This window comes from Hippocampus zosterae, chromosome 13 (assembly GCF_025434085.1).
Source record: "Hippocampus zosterae strain Florida chromosome 13, ASM2543408v3, whole genome shotgun sequence".
NCBI lineage: Eukaryota > Metazoa > Chordata > Actinopteri > Syngnathiformes > Syngnathidae > Hippocampus > Hippocampus zosterae.
In genome coordinates, this window is record NC_067463.1 from 12635517 (window position 1) to 12663451 (window position 27935).

The 27935-nt window shown below is 42.3% G+C and overlaps 2 protein-coding genes across 12 annotated transcripts; both read right to left on the reverse strand.

Annotated features, from left to right (window-relative positions):
• Nucleotides 1-286: 286 nt before the first annotated feature.
• On the reverse strand, nt 287-3087 carry LOC127612783 (ependymin-like). The gene is made up of 6 exons (XM_052083579.1): nt 2846-3087; nt 1963-1997; nt 1713-1847; nt 1147-1330; nt 848-935; nt 287-531 (listed from the first exon to the last, which is right to left on the reverse strand). Exons 1-6 carry the CDS (start codon nt 2919-2921, stop codon nt 381-383), a joined length of 669 nt encoding a protein of 222 aa, XP_051939539.1. The 5' UTR covers nt 2922-3087; the 3' UTR covers nt 287-380.
• A 1089-nt stretch (nt 3088-4176) lies between these two features.
• Nucleotides 4177-27455, reverse strand: pnpla6 (patatin-like phospholipase domain containing 6). 11 transcript variants are annotated; one of them, XM_052083489.1, is made up of 38 exons: nt 27302-27391; nt 25472-25600; nt 24646-24734; nt 23942-23995; nt 23767-23854; nt 23589-23671; nt 23417-23508; nt 23201-23341; nt 22955-23114; nt 22653-22733; nt 22305-22433; nt 22018-22098; nt 21052-21187; nt 20815-20877; nt 20149-20249; nt 19409-19588; nt 18506-18583; nt 18163-18368; nt 17844-17975; nt 17601-17724; nt 16567-16680; nt 16397-16472; nt 16132-16281; nt 15983-16046; nt 15645-15813; nt 15368-15550; nt 15167-15285; nt 14935-15091; nt 14456-14572; nt 14295-14364; nt 12413-12529; nt 10081-10190; nt 8246-8401; nt 7965-8117; nt 6689-6805; nt 5869-5956; nt 5468-5613; nt 4177-5230 (listed from the first exon to the last, which is right to left on the reverse strand). In XM_052083489.1, exons 3-38 carry the CDS (start codon nt 24691-24693, stop codon nt 5162-5164), a joined length of 4152 nt encoding a protein of 1383 aa, XP_051939449.1. In that variant the 5' UTR covers nt 24694-24734; nt 25472-25600; nt 27302-27391; the 3' UTR covers nt 4177-5161. The 11 variants fall into 11 exon arrangements, with proteins under 11 accessions (XP_051939449.1, XP_051939451.1, XP_051939454.1 ...); XM_052083491.1 differs by lacking the exon at nt 27302-27391 and adding an exon at nt 25691-25833; XM_052083494.1 differs by lacking the exon at nt 25472-25600 and having other exon boundaries at nt 21064-21166; nt 27302-27454.
• Nucleotides 27456-27935: the final 480 nt, after the last annotated feature.

Here is a 27935-nt window from a genome sequence, read left to right on the forward strand (position 1 = left end):
CACGTTTTGCAATGAGTGATCTTGATTTCATTTCTCTAGATCATAAAAGAAGGCATTTTACAAGTTTTTTTGTTGTTATTTTCATGCAAAAAAATTACAAGTCAAACGTATACCTTCAAGTCGCTTCTGAGAGGAAAAAGAATGCTGCTTCCATCTGCTGGAGGACAGGAGTACTGCAGTATTATAGGAGTGTCTTTAAATTAGTCATGCGTACACCAAGGGTAAAGGGGCACTCTGCGCTAATGGTGAATGACTTTTTCCCCATCAAACCAAACAAGCATTCTGTATATGTCAAGACTTTATTTGCATTGAATGAATGCGATCGTTCCTCTTCCTTTGAATGAGGGACTGGCTGATGAACACATACAACACCTGATGTTTTACTTCATGTCGTGGGTCTTTCTGGCTAGAGACTCCAAAGCGGTAAACATGGTCTCGGGTGTTTCGGAATCCTCCAGCTGAGCCTTTGCACAGAAGAAAGGCGGGAAGAAGTCCATGGGATTGGTGGTGCCAAGTACCCAGTTGAAAGTGCTGGAAAAGGAAGACAGACGCTTGTTCGGTGATATGTTTCCGTTTGACTTTCTGTTGAGTAATTCTGCATGTTTTCAGACACTTACAGGATTGCACGAAGAGAAAAATATCAGATAGCCAATTGCAAACTAAAACTACACTCATTGACAAAAGGGGACGTGAGCATGCGCTGGTGTTGATGCAGCGCTTGCATTAGTTCTCATACGTATCATTACATTATTACGACAAACACTTAAGGATGCTGACAGAGGAAACGTGAAGGTTTGAATTTGAAATTGCTTTTCAAGAACATTCCTTGTGGCATGCCAGGCCATACCTGATAGTGGTCCATCCACTTGTTGGTGTGTAGCCAGTGAAGGTCATTGGGATGCAACCAATCTCAGTGAAGACGCTCATATAGGAACCTGAATTCATGACGATATAGAATAAGTGTTAAAAAAAAAGTGTTTCATGCATTGTCACACTTTGCAAATATATGTCACCTCAAAATTAACCTATGATGGATTTTGGATTATAAAATCACACTCTTCTGAACCTTCTTGCCCTGTCAATGGAGAGTTATTTTTGACCTTAGGAGCTGTGCGATTGTCACAGTTCCGTAGCGTTTCTTCTCACCATTGCCGGGCAGGTCCCCGTACCACGTGTTGACGAGCACACCCATTCCCCACGAGGAGGAGGAGCCAAAAACGGCCTGACCCATCAAATTGGCATCATCGGGCACTTGCATGGGAACAAAATCTGTATTCAAGCGTCTCTTCTTGCAAGACAGTTTGCTCCAGTCAATTTCATAATAGACTTTCTAGAAAATAGAAAAGTGTTACCCTTTAATAAATCATTCTTCAATGTTTACTGTACAGAAAGCAATCACAAATATGAAGAGGAAATGCCTCGAGAAGACACAAATGCGCATGCAAAACATACGCAAACTCCACACACGAAAAGGTTGTCTTTTTGGTTGTTTTTAGGTTATTTTAGGTCATTTCCATCTTTTGTATGTTATGTGTTTGATGCCCCCCGAAAAATGGCGTACCCCCATTCTGGTCCCCTGTGCTCAGTCATGTGTCTCAGCATTGCAATTAACTGTTTACTTTGGGTTTATGGTTTAACAAACTTATTTGGTGGGGCGGGTGGGTCAATGAGTTTTGCCTCAAAAAGCAGATGCGCCATTCACATGTAAATACCTTTTGGAACAGCATCAGTTGGTCCACAGTCAAGGTTTCATTTCCAACCATGCCCATGTTTCGAACACGAATCTTCTGACCAAAAGCATCATAGCTAATTGTTCCCGTAGACATGAGAAGACCATTGAAGCCCATCTGGAAGACAAGTGACATCCTTCTGGATACCAAAGGTAAACTACAGTATGCACCCAATGTGTATAGTATTCTTTTTTAAATGCAGACGGGGGACAAAAGCAACTGTCTGGCTTACCACAGTGACACCTCCGGTCATCAGGGGAGGAGACTCTATGCAAAAGGAAATGTAGAAAAAATATTGGTGCATGCAAAATAGACATAGAAATGAGTATTCAGGTTCTAGAAAGCGTGATTCAAAAACATGGAGTAACATTTTAAAATAACACTCATTGACCACCGTATAATAGGCTGTTAAATGAGCGCGACAAGAGCAATATCAAAAGTTCTGGCCTTCTGCCCGCAATGACCAACAATCCTGTGGCTTTGTAGTCTCCATTAACAACAAGTTAAGAAGGTTCACTGGACTGTGCAGGCAAACCTAATAGTCTACGGGAGAGGAACCTACAGCCGTGCTCGACCAGGAGAGAGAACATTTTATGGTCTGATGAGACGTTTTAACTCTTTGGCACGAATGCCAAGATTCTGTGAATGTCCTGCAGCAACAGCATAGACGTGAATCCGATCGACCAACTTTGGAGATCTGAAAATACAGACGCTCACCATCCAATCTGATGGGAGGTCGAGAGGGGATGCAAAGTGGGGTGAAACTGCCCTAAAGCGAAAGTGCGCCAAGATTGTGGAATCATATTCAAAACGGCTTGAGGCTGTAATTGCTGTCAAAGTCTGAGCAAAGTGTGTGAATAGTTAAGTCATTTTGGAGTTGATTTGTAAGAATTTGCACAAAAATGAAGAGCTGTGAATCTTTTCCAGATGCACTCTATATACAGTAATCGTAACCCTTTTGTCTGACCCCTGGCAAAAAAGATTTCCCACCTCTTATATCACCAGTTTAATTATAACTCATTCATATGAGATTTACGCAGAGGAATGCAGGATCAATGTCGAGTCATTTCAATTTCAATAACTGAGAAAAGATGTAGTGTAGAGATCCAACTCACCGCATTGTTGGGGTTTCTGCGCACTGGCAGCTGCAAGCAGCAGGCCGACGATGGCCAAAGCACTGACGACGTTCATGTTCAGGCGCTGCAAACACCTTCGAGTCACAGAGCAACAGCAGCCTCCTAATAAACCCGTCTCACAGATGGACAGGTCCCACCAAGTTTTTCTGCCCACACCAACTCTTTGAGTCTTTGAGCTCACCCGAAAAAAAAAAAAAAATAGCGACTCAAAATGGAAACTGACAGATAACTGATGATGGGATGACGTATGTCATGGATCACAGTTACCCCAAACCCATGTTCAGATGCCATCATGGAGATAATCTGAATTGAATATTCAAATCTCATCCAGAACTATTCTCAGAAGTAATTCAAATGTAACTTTTTTTTCTCCCAAAACTCATTTTAAAAAATGAGATGCGTTGAGACAACAGTAAAGAGTTGTTGGGTATAAACCGATGCAGCTGGAACAATTCCCACATTGCATCAGCTTCCACCTGCTCTGTTCTAAACCTGCGTCATCCGGTTCTCAGTGTTATCGCAGAACAAATTCAACTTCTCACCACTTTTACTACGGAGGTTACAATTATTCCTTAAAAAGTACTACTGTTCCTGAATAACAGGGAAGGAAAATGAAGGTAATTTGACACTTTCAATACTCTGAACACCTGACTCTTGATTAACGCCCCCCACTCCTCCCCGACCCACCTTACCCAAACATATTTTCACTGCCCAAAGAGTGTTTTGCAGTTTTTTTTATTATCAGCACTACGCTGAAAAATGTGATCACCAAGAAAACCAGATAATACACCGTCATCTCAAAGCTGAAGTCTTGTGCATATACAAATAACGGCTCTTTGCAGGCAAGCACCTTTCATTTTAAACAATGGTGAAGCAGAAACATGCAGTCAAGATAAACTGCAATGTGGCATTATGCACACAATTTTTCCCACACAATTACCCCCTCTCCCCAATGTGTATAATACAGAATTATTTTTAAGTTGCCTCCTTAGTTTGCCGCGTTGGGTTCCCAATGGGGATGATTAATGGAACCCATGTATCAGATGAGCGAAGAATATTGTCCCTCTCTTGGTTCCCATTCTAAACTAATTAAAACCACCACCATAAATTGAGGAAATGTACCCCCCAAAAAACAATTAAAATGCAGTAGTTAAGAGATAAAGTTAAATATTTTTTAAATAAACAGTACAAATATTTCACATCACTTTTGTTTGGATGTCACTTCTGCAGTTAAGCCTCAGATATGTACAACTGATGTACAGTAAGTCGAGAAATATCAACACAAGCAAGTACATATTCCAGTTAGGAGCTTTTTGTTTTTTTACTCAGGGTGCTTTTGAGTGGAGACTGTGATAAATAAGTTCAACATGGGGGTGTACAGAGTGACATCACATCTGTTACGGGGTGAGCATAACTTGGTGGGGAAAGCGACAGAGCGTTTTTGTACAGTCAAAATGAAAATGGACACTGTGTGGCAAAAGGGGGTCTGGGTTGGGACGCTGGCTGCATCCCACAGTCATCCAAACCGCTTGGACCAATCACAGCAGCACAATCAATTCAAAGTTCCATCACACATTCATCCTCTCATCTCTTCCCTGACAACTACCAAAAGCAAGCTGCCATTGTGCTTTCGTATTCAAATAAATTACATTAAAATAATACTCACTTGCTGCTGCTTTTGTACTTCCTGAAAAGACACATTTTAAAACAATTTGAAGTTCCATTCACGTCCTTGACTTTCCAGGATCTATTTCATCTGCTATCTTCATGATTGATGCAACTTGAAATGTCATTTTGTCAACATGAGCATTCATTCTTCCCAGAGTTCCAAAACACATCCACCTTCTTCTGCTACTATTTCAATATTCAGACACACGCAGACTCACACACGCACAGTGTATATTAATAGCCTGGAAGCATGCATTGTGGCGTCGTTTTGGCCATTTGATAGCCAAACACTGCTGTGTGTGTGTGGGGGGGGGGGGGGGGCGGTAGGGTGGGGAGGGGGCAGTGGAGTCCTTTTGGGGTTTGAGGAAAAGAGAACATGGAGTAAGTGGGCCTCTTTCAAATCCGTCTCTGAAAAACCTGCTTAAGTTCTTGTGGAACAGACAGAGAAAGCCACTTCTTTTGGGATCAGAGTGACTGATCGGGAGCATGACTGAGAGAGCTTTGAGGATGAGTTCAAGAGAAAACAAACAACGTATTTCCAAAAAAAATTGGCGTGGAGCACATTGTCTGAGGTTTTTTTTGGGGCCCTTGATGATCCACTTAAAAATCTCCCACTGTGGCTTGTTGTCAGCAGTCAGAGACTTCGGAGGCGTCGCTGGTGTGTTTCCGACGTCGCCTCACTGATTTTTCCTCATCCTGCACAGTAAAACAATGTTTCTATGTATCACACAGAGACTGACAAGAGACAACTGCGCCCAGAGTTGTTCGCTCATTTCTGTGATTTGGATGATCAGACTTTTGCTTTATGACAAATTTATATCGAACTTTGAGAAATTCCAAAAATGTACGCAACTACTACTTCAGAGTAGAAAGCCCACTATGTCACGTCCAACGACTCATCTTTTGAAACAGGACATGAACATTTGTACTCACAGTCTGGAAGATTCCATTCGGTCCCCACTCTGCCGGGGACTGGTCCTCTGGGTCTTCTGCCTCTTCTTCCTCCTCTTGTCCTTCCTCCTCTCTCACAGCATCTATCCCGTCCTCCTCATACTCCGTCAGACAGTCTGACTCCTCCGCTGAAGGGAAAGATTTAGAAGCGATATTAGGGCGATAAATTATATGGTGGTTGAACCCACCTGCATCCATCAAATTGTTGGGACGTGTTCTGCTATATTCCAATAAATGATGTTTGGTCAAAGTAGTAAGCCCTTATTTATTATACCAGTTCAAAAACAAAAAGATCTTGAAGGTGAACTGTGAAAAGTGTTTGAAATATGAAAGAAAAAAAAAACTGCAAACAGTAAAAATTGAATAAAGAATGAATACTTCACCCTCAGCAGAAACATAGTTTTGGACTGGCTCGATCCTGGAGACAATCTCTGCAAGGTCTGTGAAGTCGGCTCCTTGGCACGTGCATGACTGGGACACACATTTTTTTGATTCATTCATGGCGAATATTGTAGGAATTAAAAAAAAAAGCTTTACACTGATCTGATTGGCTGGATTGGATCGGCAGATATGGGCATTTTATGCTCAATCGGTGGTCGTTAGTATGTGACAATTTGCAGATCACTCAATAATGTCATTGACTGGAGCCACAAAATAAGACATTACATTCAACAAAATCTTGTTCATTCCAGGGACGTTATGTGCTGCCATAGTTAGTAATCCTAAAATATGCAGTCGGATTATTTTGAATTTTGCCCAATACGGTATTATTATTTATTTATTTTAAGGTGGGTGAGGGAGAGCTCCCCCAATGCATTTTCTGTGTATTGAAGATGTATTAGCATTAGTTTTTTATGCATTTCAGTGGGTGTCAATTATACACCAATTTTGGCTATTCGTGGCCAATCCCCTGCAAATAGTGGGGGGGCGATTGTACTGTAAATTACCAAGTCTTTATTATTGTTTTTTTGGATCAGTGATCGGCTCCAAAAACCCAGATCGTGAAAAGCCTCGTCAATAAATAATGCACATAACACACACATGCAGCATATTACTTGTATTATAAAATATTCTCCTATACTGGCAGTTGTTAGGCTTTTGGGCCAGCATCCTTTTCACAGAAATGTTTGTTTTATGGTTGGACACTTGCTCAACGCTTTAAACATTCAACGATCAAGTAAAACTTCTCATAGTGGTACTCACATCAACTCTTTTGCTGTCGTTGTAGTCAGCAGATCGATGATCCCTTAGCATGTTTTCAATGATGTCACCTCGGGCCCAGCCAGTGAACAACAGCTTACCGTGCTGGAAGCCCACATCCTGAAAAAGCAAAATGAATCAGCAGGAGACGTAGGTAACAACAAGAGAAATGCTGCGGTTAAAATGCTCAATAGCGGTGATGATGTACGATCACAGATGATTTAGATATATCTGAGGAAACAATACTAGCCATAAAACCGAAAAAGAGTGCCTTGTGAAGGTATCAGCCCCTTTGAACTGTTTTACCTTCTGCCACAATTCAGGTTTCAAACATAAATCCATCCATCCATTTTCTAATCCGCTTATCCTAATGAGGGTCGCGGATGTGCTGGAGACTGCCAATCTGATCTGATCTGTCTAGCTGTATTTTTCTTTTTTGTGAAGACTCAACACGATGTGGGACACAATCGTTAAGTGGAACAAAATGTACACAATATTTTAAGCTTTTTTTTTAAACATGAAAAGTAGGAGGTGGGAAATTATTCATTCCCTTTTCTCTTAGTGAAGCCACAAATGTCTCCATTCTCTTTTAGCTTCTGAATGATTGAATGTTGACCTTAATGATTGATGGGGGCAGATCATTTTGCAAATCCCACTTTCCAGGATTCTATTTGTAAAAAAGTTCCGCTCCACAATTGTGACCTACCGGTACTTAGTACTCTGATACCTGACACACACAAAAAAAGAATGTTTGCAGCCACGGCACGGTCGTCGACTGGCTTGCACATCCGCCTCACAGTGCAGAGGTGCAAGATTCGAGTCGGGCCCCAGCCTTCCTGTGTGGAGCTTGCATGTTCTCCCAGTGCCTGAGTGGGTTTTCTCCAGGTACCCTGGTTTCCTCCCACATTCCAAAAACATGCATGGCAGGTTAATGGAACACTCTAAATTGTCCCTAGATGTGAGTGTGAGCGTAAATGGCTGTTCGTCTACTGTATGTATACCCTGCGATTGGCTGGCAACCAGTTCGGGGTGTCCCCGCCTACTGCCCGAAGACCGCTGGGACAGCCACACCAGCGAGCCTTATGAGGATAGGTGGATTACAAAATGGATGGTTGTTTGAAGCCTGAAATGTGGGAACAGGTCAAAAAGTTCAAGGGGGTCCCAACACTTTTGCAAGGCCCTGAATATTTACATGAACAGGTCAAACAGTTATCCAAGATGTGTTCCCATTCACATTGGTACATAAAGTGAAAGAGAAAAGTCTTATGAAGCAACTCACATAAATCTCGTCAAACTTGCCAAAGTCCATGGTCTTGAAACGATCAATGGGCGGTCTAATGTACTCGCAATAAGCACTTTTCTTGACCACCTCTAATTGCCGCACACAAGACACATAGGCGAGCCGAGACTGGATCTCTGCCATGTCTGGCACCTAGATAATGTAAAGATTACAATTACAATACAATAACTGTAAAACTGACACAAAATTAGTTCATCACAGGAACACGCTGAATGGAAGTTATGCATTCATCATGGTCATCGCGGTCATGCCAGACGCACCTTGACTTTTTCGGCCCAAGGATTGATTCGTTTCCACAGTAACCACCAGCCAGACAGACAGTCGCCATAGTTACAGAGGTCTGTCTCATCCTGGCTTCCCACATCAATGGCAATGACTGTTTTGGCGCCCATGTTCCTCGCAATATCCGCTGTGATGTCCGCAACACAAACACCAGAATCGAGCCGCAGATAAAGAGATAAAGACTCCTTCAATACAAGTTGCATTCTAGCGTCCCAAAGTAAATCAACTAACACCACCAAAATGATTTCCGGCAGGGAATTTAAAGTCAATTGGTGACTAACTGATGTGGACATTTTTGGAAAATGAATACACAGAACACAGAAGTGAGATGGGAATGATCATCTTTCTCATGAACGGACTCAAGGTAAACAACTGGGCATCGACATTGTGGTGGTGTTATTACCATTTAAACACAAAGTGCAATGCTCTGATCCAGTGTCGAAAAGGCCCATAAATACTCTTGATTGATCACACATCTCGGGGAGAGGGCAGCCCTATAGTTGATCAATAAAGGGCTGTTGATTTTACAAAACTGCAAGTCTGTTGGATCAATTTTTGGACCCGCAGAGCGCCATAATTCACAAACTTCAGTGACAACTATCGGCGGAAGACGAGATATGATTCCCAGCGCGGAGCTTTGTGAAATGTGCCTTCTCTGTTTGATCAGGATGACATGGAATCTTGAGAAAGTATTTTCATCTTCATAACATATTGGACTTGAGAAACTCGACACATCTTCCACACCGAGATGTAATGGATCTTTTTAAACAAGGATTTGCGGACCGGCAAACTCAACTCATCTTTACTCTGGTTGAAATGGGGACAACGGTTGATTTCAGAACAGAGCAAGACTAGTACAATAAGTTGTGCCGAGTAATAATTTCCTATGATTGACACAAGACCAATGTCACAGTTTTCCAAATACATTCCAAATGAGCATAGAACATTTTCAACAGTGTTGCTCTGTTCTAAGAAAATTTCAACTGAAGGCACGAGGTCCTGATGTCAATAAACTAGTGTCAGCCGGTCAAAGAAAGACGGGTGATGTTTATATTCATGCTTACAATTGCATTAATTGGACTTTGCACAACTAGACTTTGTCTTCATGTCTAAAAGTAAAAAGTGATCAACTTGAAACGTCCCATACTTTCCAAGTACAGCATCTGACACTAGCTGATGAGGCAGACATCAGGTCCAAAGTAATACCTACATAGCACCACTCACACTCCCAATCGGTTTGTATAAAAGTGCAGTGGCCAAGAACAAAGTGTACTCTCCATATCAAATGGGTCTGACAAAGATTGTCTTTGAGTGTTTCTTAAATTGAGGGTGCATTCACAGTCACACCATCCATAGCAGTTGTCTGTCGGTAGACGCAAACCATCAAATCTAATAGATGTGCAGGATAATGTATTCAAGACGGACAACAATCAATTTTGTGGAGTGGCTTGGATCAGACCATTACCAGCCCCCCCCCCAAAAAAAGGAATGACTTTCTACCCAGTAATGGACGGTGCAGCCCAGATGAAAAGTGTGAAGTTGACTTTTTAAAATGGAACATTTGTAACATACTTCACATGTACTTTTAGTAAGCAGCAATTGGGCTCAATGGGACCCATTGGAAAGTTGGTTTGTACACTCTGATCTTCGTGGTCTGCCTCGCATAAAAAATACTCACATACTCACCCATCCTGTGCACATTTGTTCACAGTAAAGCACCAAACAAGTGTCCCTTAGTCCACTTGAACCCATCCTTCTGGGCCACGAGGTTGGTGGATATTGAGAGAGGGTACCACCTTTACTTGCCTGGCAGATTGTTGATGTAGCCACCATCCATAAGCAAGTTCCCATCTTTGGGGTCGCAGAGAGGCGGCAGGTACCCAGATAGGGTCATGCTCGCTCGCACATAGCGCCACAGAGAGCCTGGCATACCGGGGACGGAGGTAGGGAGGAGGAAGGGGGTTGTGGGGGTGGGGGGAATAACATCTCAATTTCCGCTAAGTGATTCATGTTAGTTTTGATTCAGACCACAACCCCAACACCAGGCAGCGATCAGTCACGGGTGGTGAGACGATCCCTGCAAAGTTTGGGACTGTAGTTCTGCCCGCCTTTACACTCTGCCGTACACCAAAACAAACCTCATTACCAAGCACACAGACACATTGTGACTTGTGCGGCTGGTATGAGGCAAATGGCAGCCATCACAGAGCACCAAGACTGGACAAATCTCCAGACTGTGTCTCTCAACATTAGCGGATTTACTTTTAAAATATCCAAGCAGCAATAAGTGTGTATTTAAATGATGGTCTACATCTGCTGCTGCAAAGAAGTCAATGGTCAAAGACGTAGTTGTTTTGAGACAAGTTTGAAGATTGTGCCAGGGAACAACCAGCCTGCCCAATTCTGCAGAACAATTCAGTGCCAGCAGGGGGCAGGAGCAGACAGGGGGCTGCATGGGTTGGAAGGATAAGGAGCACAGCAGAGATGCGCCAGGGTGCAACTGTGCTTTTAAGTATTTGTGAATTGGGAAGACATTGAAAGCTATCTTTGCAGGGTTTTCAATTTGTCCACAGGTAACAAATGGGCAACGGCAGGATCCAGAACACTTATTCCCAAATACCTGAAGGAACAATTGAAATAAAAAGACAAAGTGAGAGACCCAGCACATTTATGACAACATATTCATTGAACCTATGGGTCCAGAAGTGGCATGCACGTGGACGCAAGCAAAGCCAGGGGAGGAGACAGGCTTGCTGAAGGAGCCAATCACAATGTTCCTTCAGGTGAAGATGAACTGAGAGATGAATTGAAATGAAACTGTGCCGAGAAAAAAAAAAAAAAAAACAAACAACGCTTCATGGGGAAACAAGACAGACAACATTTCAGCCCGATGGCAGGTGCAGTTATCCAAACCATAATAACATTGCGATGTAAACACAGTGCAGGGCTATACTTCCTCTTGAAGGGTGCAAAAGTGGTCAACAATATCTACATTGGCTATGCTTGTATATCAAAGCAAATATCAAAATGTATGTGGCACTCTATCGTGGGCATGAACTTTGAACCAAACGTACAATCAATTTCTTAAGGCACTCATCCTCATTGGGGGGCATGGGTAAGCTGGAACCTATCTCGGTTGACTTCACGCCCGAAGGGCAGGAAACACCATGCTTTCATCGCCAGCCAATTTGTGCATACATAGACAAGCAATGATTTACAATCTTGTGGGCATGGGAAGCCATGTGAGACTTTTCTGCAGTTAAGTCCTAGAAAAGTTAAATTTGACTTGACTTTTTGGAAATGTGGGAGGAAGCCAGAATATCAGGAGAAACCCCACAAAGCAAGGGTCTAAATTCGTACCCAAACCTCAGAACTGCAAGACGGACCATTAGCCCACTATACCGCCCACTTTTTAACGACCCTTTCTTTTATTGAAATGCAAAATCTGCATTAGAGTTTTTCAAAATCAGATCCGATACAACAACACAGCATTTACAGTACACACTTGTAAACAGGCAAGCAAAAATCTCGAGGGGTGGGATGCTCGACCAACACCATCTCCCGTCTCAAGAGGCAAAAATCATCCAAGTATTTCATATCCAAGCCTTCAACATACTGAAACTGAAGTGAGCAACCAACTCTAAAATGATCTTTTCTTTCATCTTCTCAAACTGCTGCTACTCCCCTGAAGTCCCTCGCGCCCCGACAAAGGAGATATGCGGGACACACTTTGAAAACCGCTGGGATAACGTGTGTTCATGAAAGCATTGGCATTATCAGTCCAAATTCAGATATGAATAAGAAATTTCAAAGCACACACAGGAGGCCAGAAACAGACAAACAATCATGCAACTCTATGATCCGTAGATGCCCATTGTGTCAAGAGAAAATGTATCCAAAGACAAATGTAAATTGAAGAGCATGAGATGTCCCATTGGCCGTTACTTTTTGAAGGTGGGCACAATCCAAACGACACATCAATAAACATAGTCTTTCCTTCCAAACCATGGGCTCCACAAGTCTAGCTGGTCGGGATGGGGTTAGTTAGGTAAAGGAACGGAGAGGGAAACCATAGCCGAGCCGCCGTTTGTCGACTTCGAGGGTAAGAGCCGATGTTTGGGTGTGTGGGCGTTTTAAGATCTGACCTGGGACATTGTTTACATAGCAACCGTCCACAAGCAAATGGCCATCCTTGGGGTCGCAGAGGGGAGGTAAATAGGGGGTGTACGAGGCACTGGCTCTAACATATCGCCAGACGCAACCTGTCAGGAGATTGAAATGGAGGAGGAACACATCAAATACGGGTTGGACTGAAAGTCCCAGGTGGAAAAGAGAAGGAGAGCCAAAGTGTGAGAGGAGAAGACAGGAAGCTGACATGCACATGAATGAATGGCAATGTGTTGATCAACTATATCATTAAGGCGATTTAAAACTGTAATTTTTTTCACTTTCAATGATTACATTCGGTGCCTATTTTAAGAATAATAAAACCCAAACACAGCCTATGAGTCAGTCCACGGTGTATTATCTAATACAGTATGTGGAATTGAATGCCAAGTTGATTTTGAGTTCTTATAATGAATAATATTAGCATTGTTAGGTAACAAGCCAGGAAATGAGGAAAGTGAGTACGGTTGTGCGAGAGAAAGAAAATAGGAGGAGGACAGCAACAAGAGGAAAGGAAGAGGAAGTCCAACGCTTCAATAAGCATCACTAGGCCCTCCACTGCAATCTTCAAACTATAATGGTAACAGAATCTCACATTGTAGAATCTCAATAGATAAAAAAAAACATGAAATGGAGACTCCCACCCCCTGCCCTCTCCAAATAAAAAAAAAAGAAACCTACTACTAAATGTCACACCACTATTGCTGGGTTAGGCACACACAAGTATAACGACAGAAAGCCTGGAATGAAATTGAATGAGTGAAGGAAACATGGTAAGATGCCATTTTAGAGCAAAAAGCTTAGGATGGAGTGTTCTGGATCCTACATGCTGACATGGATATGGGACAACTAAAAGGCATTAAGGGGACTGTGAGTAGGTTAGTTCTGTGATGTCTCTCTGTAGTTACGTTGAAACACAGCTATTTAAAAACAACGACAAAATAGCAACTTAGCTGATGAAATAAAAATGGGAAGGAAAGTAAGCAATAAAAAAAATTAAATAAAAATAACCAAACTGAAATAGAAATGACAGGAACTGGTCAAGTAAACGGGAACAGTGAGACAGAGAGGGAAAAGCTTAGCTTCAGCTGTTAATACACATGCCACGATGCAAACATCTATTTCAATATTATAGAGCATATTGACTTGGAGCACTCTGGCCTGTAAACCCCTCATATCCAGCATGCTTTATATAGTAAAACATAACTCTACAAAAATACCTTTTAATTCTTTTCAACAATAGGGGAAAAAAATCTAAACGGCACAGTAGTCATCTTCTATAGAACACTGGATGTGTGGGGTGAAGAGGGCAGTGCACTGCAGTACTTTAACCACTCTTAGTGAAGATGCATATTCGCAAATGTAAATAAATGTACAAGCAGAGAAAGGCATCCAAACCTTGTTTTTGTTTGTCAATCTAAACAAATCATTGGTTGTGGCGCCCTACAAATAGCATCGAAGGAATTTGTGCATTATCGGAGTCTACCAGTATCTCTTACTATCATTCCATTTACATTTTGTTTGGAGTGTGCCACAATTAGATATAAAACTGAAAGCATGCCAGTTACTGTACTTCTTTTCCGTGGTATGAAAAATCATAGTGTAACTCCAGCAGATGACGGCATAACAACCAATATGTTACTCGACTTGGGACTGACATATTTTTCAAAATACCGTATTTTTGAAAGTACATACCAAAGTACTATTTTTGAGCTGTGTTGTAAACACAAATCAAACTGTTGCTGAGTGTAGTTTTTTAAAGAAAAAAAAATCGGATGCCCCTAAACTGTCTCGAATTTGAATGCAAAATACAAAAAGGAATGAAGGTCAGGTGTCATCATTGAATCGGCTGCCACTTACCATCTTGGTGAACACGCATGGCAGATGCTGTGATATCCGTAGTGACGTTGAAATACGGCAGCCACAAGTCCTGAAGATACAAATGGTGCCATGCGCATTGAGTCCGCGTTATTTTCCTACTCCAACACTAATGTATTTAAGTGCTGTACACTGAATATCACCTCAGCTTGCTTGTCCTGAAAAACCTTGTAGATGCTCGTATTGAATGCAGAGCCAGAGAACATGGAGGTGATGGGATAGGTCAGGTCCAAGACTGTTTTGAATACTGAGTTCATGGCCTATTAAATTACCAAAAGACATGTATACCATATTCAACAACTATCACAAGACTTGGCTTATAAACAGTACACGCTGTGTATAATCATAGACCACCATAACATGCAAGTACTTTTTTCTGCCCTTTTTAATGTTTGAATTAAAAATAAAAAAAATCAACATGCAAAATAAATGGACGGGAAAAAAAAGTCCAAGGATGTTGTAAATGTTGCACTGTATAAAAAAAGGAGCGAACGTGAACATGCTTAAAATAAAACCATGAGACACCGTCGAACAAGCCAGAAATTACAATACAGTACATATGAAATGACAATGCATCGCAACCGGTTACTATTTCTGAATAATATGAATATGAGTGCCGCACCTTTGACCACTCTCTGGCTCTCTGCTTGGTTCTGACAGCACTCCTCTCTTCAGCGTACAGTGCACCAATGAATGATCCAATAGACGTTCCACCAACAATGTCAATGGGAATCCCCGCTTCCTCCATAGCTTTAATTACACCCACGTGAGAACAACCTCTACCGAGGAGAACCACATGGACATCAAGATGCTGCAAACGTACAGGGTTCATGATACACATCTCATCGGCTCACCTTGCTCCGCCACCTCCCAGCACAAGAGCTATACTGTTTCCGGTCAGCTCTCGGGCCAGCCGAGAGAAATCACTGTGTCTATCTGCTGTTTTCTCAAAAACCTTTTCGTAAACCTCTCTCTGCAAAACACATTAAATGCTTCAGGAATAAAAACTACAGTATGTGATGTATACTGAAAGAGTTCTAGTTGGTCTTTTGTACCAGTTTGCTGGGGCTGCGTCTGGAAAAGACCCTGCGAGGACACTTCAGGTGAAGATGCCCCGAGCACCAGCTACGCATGTTAAGCCACTCGACTGTCCTGGAAGGACCTGAACTATCTTCTCTGTGAAGAAGGATCAGCTGTTTCAATGCACGGACTGCTGTGTTTTCCAGCATCTGCTCCAACTGGGGGTAAATAGAAGAAGAGAGCATTCGTATTGGAAATATCACGTGAAAAATTGCCTTGTTGCAAATATAGGGCTTTTCTCATGACTCAAACCTCGCCAACTGTTGGTTCCTGGTCTCCCAGTCCAACAATAAGGATGCAATCTGCCTGACGAATGCAGCGCTGAGTCCATGGGGTCATGCTGTTGTCAGTCTGGTACAAGACAATTCGATTGAGGTCCTCCTGCTGGGCCAACCAGCCAGACAGGCGGTACTCATAGATGCTGAGAGAAAGGAATAGGGAATTTTACTCGCTACCGTACCCACAGAAAGGGAATGAGAAAAGACTATAATTCCAGGAAGTATCATTGGGACGTATTTGAGAATTAAAACGGCACTAAAAGGTTATTTCGACGATGAGGCCAAATAAGATACGAATGAGATGATGGTAACCTGTCCAAGGCAGATGCTCCAAGTCTCTCTCTGATGATGTCACTGGTCAACAGCAAAGTTGGCCCTTTATGGTGAGGAAAGCATAAAGCAGGAATATCCAAATAATCAATGAGTAGGAATTGCATCAGACAAAGATCACGGAATCCTACCAATGGCGCTGAGGGCATGGCTGAGCTCCAGGTTGAATGCATTGATTGGCACTTCATCACATACTGGTAGCACAGCCACAGTCGAGAGGTTGCTGGCAGGGTTGGTTACATCAGCACTTGTTTTCATACTGGGCAGACTCAGGGCTGAGCCTGCCAAGTGAGCCAAGGGACAAACGTTAGGGGGATAAATCTCAAGTCACTCACTGTCAAAAGTGGGAAATGTATACCCAATCACACTTCATGATCCTCATCGTGAGCGCTTCACCTGAGAATGGGCCTCGACCCTGTTGGAGGTTCCCCAGAATTTTCTGGCCAAGTAAGTGGATCAACCTCGTCACCACCTGAACACAGTGAGCCTCAGAACCACAAGAGTACAAACACAGACACATTTTGGAATAAATATATTTTATATATTCTTTTTCTTTTTTTTTTAACCTGAGGATATCTTCTTTTGATGTTGTTGAGTGTTCCCTCGGGCAGCTTGACCAATTCAGTGTCTCTTACGGCATGCACAGTCGTTGCTCGCGGCTGTCTGGTTAATGCCTCCACCTATGGAAATTAAGTTTTGCTTAATTTATGGTTAGAAATAAGTGAAAATACACTATTATGAAGATATAAAACACTAAAAAAATGATACCTATTTGCTCATTAACTTTACCAGAGGAGTGGAAAGCGGAGAAGAGGACTACAGCTCCTCCATTGAAAAAGTCATGTGCCCTAATCACATGAAAAAGGTCTGATTCAAGTGTTTCTAACTATGTCGGTTTCTTTTCTAATTCATTGGTTGATTTTGGCATACCAATTCAAGGAAATGTGTCTTTTTCTGTTAAAAAAAAGGGGGGGATATCACTGTGTCGTGTAAGATTCATTCTTTAGATAATTCTCTGGATCATTTTTTTCATTTTTTTTGACTCCCTCGCTCACGCAATGACTCACAAGTGCTTTCATTTGTCTATCGAGTAAAAAATCAAGTACTGTACACGACAGATCCATAGCCCAGTTAGAAAACGCGAGATGAAGAGCACAGATCTTTCTGCTCATTTATGACAAACGCTTCCAAAAGTTCAAAAGCTCCATCCCTGATTTTCTGACTTCTTTCATCAGGTCATTATCAAACACTACGGCTATTAGATTTGTTATGGAGGAATCAAGGATACATAAGTGGCAGTTCTGCCTACATATGGAACGGATTCCTCTGTTTATATCACCAGTTTTCCGATTACGCCAATGTGTTATGCACATTGATAATGATGGATACGCTGCGCAAGATGAATTCCAACATAGATCCATTGGTTCGGCCATGATAAGACCGTTCATAATTATATCGAAAATAGAGGTCATTTTGCTATGATAGTTTTGTTCATAACCCAAATTTTTAAAATGGAGATGTGTAACTCGAGGATCCACGGCACTTTGTTCCAGCACCTTGCTGTTTACTATCCAAAAGTTCACAGTATGAAACCTCTCACCACTCCAATCAGGTCTCCTCTTCCATATTCCCCCACGAGTTCTTTCTTGCCATTTGCCTTGCGGATGACTGAACGCAGACGTCCATTGAGAATGATGTATGTGCAGTCCGACTGATCATCCTGTCTGTATGAGTATAGACACAACGGTACGTGATGTATGTTCTAGTTACTGACATTTATGCCATTGAATAAACCATGATGGTAGTAATGCATGCAAACCGGTAAAAAGATGGACAAGTGTACCTGTAGAGAGCTCTACCTGCTTCCACAGCCATCCAGTCAATAGCAAAGTCCATCTGTCTGACAAATGGTGACATACGGATGGCCACAGTGTGCGCTGCACTCAACACCACGCTGGGCTGCTCCCTCATAATCCTGAGCAGTGCAATCACATCATTGAAAGGGAAAATGAAGGCTTTAAATTACTGTACCGATCAAGATTTGAGTAATGCTTTCGAAGACTACCGGTATATGTGAATTGTTACGGTCCTTCAGGCGGTATATTTCCAGGAGAGCAATTTGTATGCTTGCTGTCAAACGTTACATGCTCAAAATTACTCACTCATAGAAATCAGATTTGGATATCTTGAGGTAAGTACAGTCCCGTATGGCCTTGATGGTGAAAATAAGAGGCTCCCCAGTAAGCACAGCAAGCTGTCCCACCATCTCCCCTGGGTGGGTCACAAACAGGCAGACGGCTTCCTGCTTATTTATCATCCGCTGATAGACGTGCAGGCATCCGGACAGAACAAAGTGCAGACTCACATCCTTGGAGTGTGAAGAAAGGAAGGGGAAAAGAAAGCACACATCATATGGTTTTGTTTCCCCATGCTTGTCATTATTTGATTTACTATATTGCTTTTCAAACTAAAGAGAGAATACTGTGTTTGCATTGCGATACTTACCTGATCTCCCTGTCTGGCCAAGACAGCTCCAGCTTTAGCATGGTGTAAAGTAACTTTCCCATTTAACAGCGAGGGGTCCTGGGATAATGAGGATTTATTTTAAAAATCAATGAATGAATAAGTAAAAAGGAACAATAAACATTCAATAGGAACACGATCAGACTTATTGAGGAATCGATTGATTTGATTCCATCAACGCTTATGCTTAGTAAGTGAAACCCGTTACTCATACGGGTGTATATTTTGGGATAAACCACCAATAGAATTGGTTTAGACTGAATTTGTCATCAAACGTTTCTGTCTGCGAGTTTGAGTCCCCATTTTTCACCACATAAAAGTGGACTGGACGATACCTCTACAGGGGGCCTGCTGAATGACCTGCTTTCAGCATTATAATCTAGAAGCGGATGCTGCAGGGTGACTCATGTCAATGTGCGATTTATTTCTTAATCCATAGATTTACGGTTACTGTAAACCTGTCAGCTTCTCAAATTGAATTTTCAAAAGCACATTGCAAAAAAGATGTTGTTGACACCCCCCCTCAACTCTATTTATAGTTGTTTTGTTTCCTGCTTTGTTGTTGTACAACACTGATTTTCACTCCATAGACAACACTTTCAGCAATGGTTGTTTTAATTAACTCATTCAGTACCAGCCAATTCTGGACCAAGTCTGAAAAGACGCTTAAAAACCTCTTTGGGAGTGAATGAGTTAAAGTGCTCTATAAATAAATACATTTGAGTTGAGCTGAGTAGACTGTGGATGTGAAAAGCTGCGAAGCCCCTGAAAAATGCTAAATTTTACATGTAGAAAAATGAGATTTTAAATCATTTCCCTTCATCTCAGGAATGCATTACTGGTACCACTTTCAATGGGGAAATCCCAAATTTTACGGATACATACCTCAATCTTCATGAGCTTAAGGACCTCTTTCTGTGCTTCCTCAAACAACGCTGAATTGGATCGACAGGTTACAGTTGTGAAAATATTATCCACCCCTGTCTCTTCCTCTGGATACAAGTAAATCCCCGAAGGAACCTCATCCACTGTCACCTTCCTCTCCCGCTGGTCCTGGGAAACAGACTGTCATGATGCGCACAATGTTTAATAAGCCTCAATTGATAATTCACTCGGGCGGCCCGGTAGTCCAGTGGTTAGCACGTCGGCTTCACAGTGCAGAGGTACCGGGTTCGATTCCAGCTCCGGCCTCCCTGTGTGGAGTTTGCATGTTCTCCCCGGGCCTGCGTGGGTTTTCTCCGGGTGCTCCGGTTTCCTCCCACATTCCAAACACATGTGTGGCAGGCTGATTGAACACTCTAAATTGTCCCTAGGTGTGAGTGTGAGCGTGGATGGTTGTTGATCTTTGTGTGCCCTGTGATTGGCTGGCAACCGATTCAGGCCTACTGCTCGGAGACAGCTGGGATAGGCTCCAGCACCCCCCGCGACCCTAGTGAGCATCAAGCGGTTCGGAAGATGACTGAATGAATGAATGATAATTCACTGATAACCGGAAAGGACTCCTTAACTTGTGACTGTGACTCAGTTCCACGGTAAGTACACGCAACCAGTTAAGTTTATGATGTAGAATAAATAACATCAACAATATGTCACTGTTTAAACAGTATAAAGTACTGCACACTGACCCGAGAAAAGTTGGGTGGGGTGTTGCCATCTTCTGCAGACACAGAGATCCGTCCCCGTTCATATGCCATGTCAAAGTCCGATCTCAAACCTTTCTGTAAACCTGCACTGACGGAAGTACACATGAAACATTTCAGTTCATTATTAAAGGCCGTCCACTTTGGACACAGCAGTGGTCCACTTTGACGTGTTCTACACGAAAGAAAACAGAAATTGTTTGGCTTCTGATGCACCTATCCATCTATCCATTTTAGTGCATCCAGTACATAAATATATTTCACACCTAAGTGGGCGTCTTTTTTCAATTCCTGACTGCATTGTGTTCAAATTAACAAACCCAGATTTCATGCCAAGTCAGAGACAAGGTCGTTTTGACTTGAGTACATACGCTTTTTGTGACCTCTTGTTTAGGTGGTGTGCGATGAGGTTTTTCTAAGCATGTGCTTTGGCTGTCTCTATATGTGTCCTGCGACTGACTGGCGACCAGTTCAGGGTATAGTGCGCCGTTGGCCTGAAGTCAGCTGGGATAGGCTCCAGCACCCTCCCATGACTTGTTCAGGATAAGCGGTGTTGAAAATGGATGGATGGATGTCCCTAGGCTCAATGCAGGTTGTGAAACACTGCTGGAGAGAATGGAATGATTGATAAATGAATGAAAAACACCTCACCAGCAATATCCACGGGCATAGAGATAGTCCGACTCAGAGTAGCTCCATCCTTGGCTTGATCTCCTATTATATAGACCAAGAGAGGACAAGTGAATAGGCCACTAAGATTAAATGTAAAAGAAAATGAAAAAGGGTAAAGAAATAAATATGTACCGGTAATTTACTTTCTCTGTATCACATATTACTATTTGATGGTCTTTGAAATGCATTTCAAAGTCTTCCGTCTCATTTCCTTACCGGCTAAATCACCTTTTATGATAGCTTCACGTTGCTCCTCAGGCACTGTCAGGCTGCCAAAGCGCTTGCCGTGGCGGATGGGACTGGTGCGGGTCGGGTGAGGAGATGGAGGTGGCTGACGTGAGGGATGCAATTCCTGTCATATCGTGTGTATGTGAGACAAATGATGCGAGATAGATGGAGACAGACAGCGATGTTAGCACTTGAGTCAATGATAATAATGATACATTCATGCGTACAGTGCACCCGAGTAGGGCAAGGCATGATATCAAAATGTACAAATTTAGATTTTTCACGATCTTGAAAACTTTTTAATCGCAGAAAATCGATTAGTGTCTCAAATGGGGCCGTGCTTCTTTTAAGTTGTTGACGTTGTCAAAGCACGCTGCATGCACCATGGTTGTTGCACGACAGGTGTGTGACGTGTATGTGACCCTCACTGCATGCCTGCTTTAATAGGTTGATTTTGAATGACACCCCATTTGGAGGTCACTATAAAACTAAACACAGTAAGTATGTTAAAAACATTTCATTTGTTTCTCATCCTTTGTTTAAAAAAGAAATCAATAAATCACCAATGCTCATGCTAAAATAAATGTAAAGTGCCATTGATATGCTAATGTGAATTTGCATCAACTTTCGGGAGTGATATTCATTCAAAAAAACGAATACACAACACAATACATACACACAGCTAATTTAACAATACTTAAAGACAAATATTACATGGGAATTTTGTACTTGTAAGAATTGAGAGTATAAAGAGTTCAATGAATGGGCATGAGTACAAGACTGTAGTTTTGATTGGTTAAATTCAGTAGTTGAATAAATACAAAGTTTTGAAATCAATGAATAATTGGTTTTATTCGTGGCAATTTTAATATTTCTCAAAACAATCACTTATTTTGATTATTACTTTTCCCATAATCACCCAGTCCCACTCCTGCGAGTGTGTTATGAACTCACATGGCTGAAGAGTTCATTTGTCAGGCCCAGGTAGTTGTGAAGGGCTAAAACTGTAACTCTCTGGAGCCGAACCATGATAATCTGAAAAGATGGAGGCTTGAAAAATGAGTTAATCCAAAACACATCAGGTCTACGAAGTCATATATGGAAAGAAGATACAAATTTGGATCGATTTAAAAAAAACAACAACAACAAAAATAAAACATGAAAACATGAGTACGATACTCAAGCTATTGCAACTGCTGTGAAAGGAATTAAAACTTTAATCCACAGAGAACAAACCTCACCTGTACTACTCGCACTAGGCTTTCGGGGTACTTCTCAAATATGGACAGGAAGGCCTCTACTGGTAAACGAAGAACAGTGGAGACCTCAGCAGCCCGTGCCGACACTGTTCTGTAAGGCTTCTGGTGGCCCTGGACAGACAAGAAAATGCTGTACATACCGTATGAAGAGTTTGAATATAATGAATGTCAACATATGATAGGAATAATTTATGTAATTACAAGATAAATATGACAGTATCTTGGAAGGAATTTAAAGCAGTATCAAGCTATTCTACTTGTTTTATGGTGCAACATTCATGGATTTATGCGTCTGTATTTCTGCACATGCGTGTCAGATATGAAACATACAGTGATGACATCCAGAATGCTAAGGAGGCTGTGGACACTGTCTCCCGGGAAAACCTCCTTTACCACGCTTTCTTTGCCATCCTGGAAGAAAAGAGTAAACAATAGCCGAATGGACATTCAAAATTTATTTTGACGTCTGAGCTGAGAGGCAAGCAAACAACCCTCCACCATAACCCGCTAGCTCTCTGTGTTACGTTTTTTCCATCGCATTCTTGCTGCAGGGAAGTAACACTTCACCCTGACTGAAGACTGGCAAAAAGTAGTTGAGCAGCAATAGACAACATTTCTTAAAATTCCCATACCATTCCAGTAAGGCACAATTCTAATTTTCCATCTTGAACCACATAGATGCTGCTGTCTGGCTGGCCGGGCCTGAAGACATACTCCCCTTGTTGGAACTGTACAAACACCATGTGCTTGCAAAGCTCGAGAAAGAGGGGCTTCTCAAAGTGGCCAAGCACACTGCAAATGAAAAGGCGAACAATAAGACTTCACTTTATTTATTTTTTTTATTTTGTTCATCAGCTGTGCGGTTGTGCTCAACCTACCGGACATTTTTAAGCATATAGAGCACCTCCGAAGGAAGGTGAGAGTTGGCCACGTCAAATTCTGTAAGATCTGCCTCCAGTACGGAGGGAGGAGGCTCCTTGGCCTGCAGTGTAGGCACTTCCTTCTTAAAGCGCAGGATCCTGCAAATGAGGACGGCTCGGGGTGAGAAGTCAGAAGAGCACTGTTGTGGTTCATGACACTAAGCCTTTTTGTACTTTTTGGCAATGTTGAGCATCTTCTGCTTCTTTTTGAGGCGTGGTCGAGAGGAGGACGATGTACCCACCAGCGAGGAGGTAGACTGGGAGACCTTTTGAGAAATAACAGTGATATGAGAGGGAATGAGAGGAACGATTCCTGAGACTTTAAATTCCAGAAAGCAAAGCTTACTTTACGCATGATCTTTCGCCCATAGAACATGACTTTGTCTCTTTTACGAAAGCGGTACTTGGGAGCCTCCTGTGCTTCTAGGTCTGCCAACAACAAGAAAATATCTTATGAATAGAAAAACACCCGAGTTGTAACTTTCCGTGCGCAAGCAAGAAAAGCATCATAAGCAACAGCTGACTTCTTAGGTGGATCCGCCGCAGGATGAAGAAGATGAGGATGGCAATAAGGACAATGGCAACGCCAGCACCAATCACAATCCCCATCATCTGAAGCAAAAACAAACAAACAAAAAACTTTTAATATTGTCAGCCTTAGTAAAAACAGGGCTACTAAAACCTCCTCACAACACTTACCATGCTGGTCTGGAGTTCCTCCTCCACAAAGGACTTGATGTCATTAAACTTGTCCTGTTATAAACAGTGGGGTGACATGTTAATCAGGTTCCTGTACCATCTCAAAGTTTACCTTGTCGACTCACACATGCATCTCCCAAAAAGGTTTCAAAGAAACTGCCAGGTTTCTGCTCCAAATGCAGCGCAATTGTGTCATAGCTCTACGTTCAAAAGGGAATACAGGCTCACACACTCACGACAGACAAACACAGATGAAGCTAATGTGCACGTTTTTGGAACATGGGTGGAAGCTGGAGGCCAACCATCAGCAAAAATAATCGGGTAAAAAGAAGAGGACAAAAAGGAAGCGATTCTACGCATAGAAATCACTATTTTCTCCAGTTTTAACGAGACATTTGTCTCTTGATGTCTGCAACATCAAAACTGACTAATCTTGTTTCAAAAAGAGGCAGCACAGGTTTTGTAGCATTCCTGTCAATGAGACGAAATGTCTGATTTAAGGAGATACTGATAAAAGTGTGAGGGGGAAAAAGGATTATGCAGCAAATGACAAAGCCGGACTCTTTGGACACTGAGCGTTGTGCTTACAGATGATGAGAACATAGGCAGCAATACAAAGTATGTCAGCTATGTGCAATATACAATTATTTACCTGAACAAAACAACAACAAAACATTTCCAGAGTCACTGCATGACAAACCAACCTCTGGAGAATCTGTTTGGACCTCTTGTTCCGAGGTACTCTGTCCCATTGTAACTCTGTTTCTTCATAGGGGTGATCCATAAAAGGCCACTGGAACAAAATCATGGGAAGCATTATTGTTGCAAAATGTTTACAGTGCAGTGATCGTGTAAAGTACGATGTCCAAATCTTTCTCTGCTTATCAAAGCATATCCTCTGTGCAGTGACCAATAAGAGAATGTGAACATCTACCATGTAAACAACAGAACAGACAACCAAGAGAATATTCGCCAGGGGGGTTGAATAAGAGTTAAAAAGAATTTGAGAGCTGCTGCCGACATCGACTGCCTGTCAAATTGCCGTAACAAAAACTTAATCTTGAGTTCAAGTCTCTGCAATGACAGCAAGTGACACAGAGGAGTCAAAGGATTGCATTTGGCAGTAGCTGGACCCAGAGGACACCGAGCTCGGCTTTTGTCTACGGCTCATATGTGAAACACAGGCACCATTCTCTATAACATATAATAAACCCATCCAGATGGTAGCTCCCCTCCCCACCACTCTGAGGGATGATTTTTCTTACTCTCCAAAATAAAATGTACTGTTTCAATTGAAGCCAACGTTTTGAAGGCATCAAAAGGATGGAAATAGATAATATGGAAAAAATATGGACACTGAAATATGTTTAAAACACTGGACTGGATTTGTTTTGAAATCAATTTGTGCACACCAATAAGGACATAGAGTGGATTTTTCCAAGAGCAGCCAATGACCTCTGCCAGTGTTGTTTCCTCTCAAAAATGGCATAATCAAATGTAGTATCAATTTCATTCAGATAGTGAACTAACCTCGCCTGCATTCAGTACTTGCAAGTACTCAACGCGAACCAATGCCATAGGCTGGCATCAGCTGCAAGACAGGCATGATGCACTTCCTGCTGAATCTTGATCATCAGCGAATGGTTAAATGTCACTGAGCTGCCGTGTAGTGAGCAAATTGAATTACTGAAAGGCTTGGGGGGGAATGTCATGTTGCATGAAGTAAGATGCAGTGACAAAATAACGCACCAGACAGGATGTTGCTGCAATACAGCGAGAGAGGAGGCTTCATCTGTCTGCCATTATCCCTCAAAGAAGAAGCGTTAAAGGTGGTAGAGTGTGAGCACTTAGTGTATCTACTGTAACTGTGTCTGATAAGAGTTGTGCCAACTAGACAAGAAAGGGGAATACAGTACTGCAGTGAAATCTAACTAACCTTGCAGTTAATCCAAATGACAACAGAACTCAGTTAATTCAAATCAATAGTAGACGTTGCCTGCAATTAATGTTTTGGGGGAAGTGACCATCCAAACCCAAGAGTGCACTTATATTGTGTCATTTGGCTGTGCATTGTTATGGATTATGTTTGATTGTAGGTTTCAAATGAAAGTGTGTGTAGCTTGCCACTGTAACCCCCACCGCCATCCACCCCCGCCACTGCACACACTACATTCACACGGGTAAGCATCAATCTGAATGATAGACGTGTACCTCTGGCTTCACATGTCTGTGTGTTTAGTAACGACGTCTGCTTATTGCCCTACAAAGACCTCTTGCCTCCAAGCAGTGCCTCCCTCCACAGCCGCCAACATCTTTTGTCCTCTTTGAAACAAAGCTCGTATTGACAGTGACACTACTGTACGGAAAAGATGCAAACATAAACTTGTCTATGTAACGTGATGCACATTCATTGGGATGTGTAATGTTTTGCTAGTTAGCAGACTTGAGTGTTTGAACCAACAATATGTGCACTTGATATGGGACACCCACGGCCGCTTGTACTTGTAAGAACAGAACAGAGCATTTCAGTCCACGCAAAGACATGGAGACTAAGTGACCTTGTGGTGCGATCAAATGGCAGCAAAAAGTAAATACGAACGTGTGTACAGCACTACTGTAAGGGTGAATTAAGCAGGGGTTAGCTCATATTCCACCCTAGTGGCCAAAATAGTTGCGCATAATTTGCACCCCATGAGATGTTGCCTTACTGACCTTTTTATCACAAAACGGTAGTAGCAAAAATATGCAATATTGATGCAATATTTAGTCCATCGAAATGAGCAACGTCAGCTCGTTGTTCCACCTTCCTGACAACCTACGGGTGACTGTTGCATAATGTTTAAATTGAGTACAGTGCGGTCTGGAAAACACTGTTTTGTTTAACTTGAGTTGCTTCTCTTGTGATACTGGAGCGTTTGAAAATCAAAACCCTGACAACCACCTTCTCTACATTCAGGTCAGAGGGCACCTGGTAGCCTGTCCCATTGGTAACGTCATCCCTCGTCGCTAACATTGGTCGCCAAAACATAAGCTAGCGGTTGATATGCTACGGATAGCGGTCCACTGTCGGCATTCCGCTTGATCGATAACAAATGATAATTCCATATTATAAAATAATGTAATTGAGCTGGGTAGCATTATTACCTTCCACTCCAACAGTCATGATTACACATTCAGATAAACAACACGGTTACTCACACTGGGACGGCGAGCTGTACTTTGCACCACTCACTTCTCTGCTACACGAATGGGACATTCGGTCGGCCGATGTTACGAGCCAGTTACAAAAAAAATCTGTACCTATACAGAAGCGAATTACGCACTTGGAACAAAAGTTAGTAATGGGGGGGGGGGGATTACCTGAACTGGTAGGGTCCAGATTTGTCGTCAATGACTCTCAAATAACCGAACACATCTCATATTTGATTCACTCCTCCTCTACTCTTCCGCAAGACTCTAAACCAATCAGCAACTGAGAAACTGTCAAAATTGACCAATCACACCGCGTGAACATAAGCCTATACCGATGTAAATATAGCCTCGGCGTCCAATAAGCATTGAGGCACACATTCTGCCGCTAGGTTATTGGGCGACAAAAGGATTGACACTTAGCATGTCCTACTGCACGCGGTTACATTTTCTAAAAAGGACTGTAACAAGTACGAGTAGTGCGGATAATAAACGAGCAGGTTGATAACTTTTGGTACAGCGGATGGCAGATAGACGCAGGGAATAGGGACCGGGCCAGTCCGCGAATAGCTAAAATACGCATGTAATTGACCCCCCCCCCACCCCAATAAATGCATTGGGGAAAAATGCTTTTAAAAAAAAGAATTTGGGGGTGAACGGGGATAAATGATCAATAAGCATTTTCCACAGAAATATTAAGTTAGCTCTCAAAACAACAAAAGTAAATGCACGTGCACCAAATCGAGAGTACGGGCGGTTCCACCGAAATAAGAGATTATCAAAACAATTTGATTATGATTTAAAA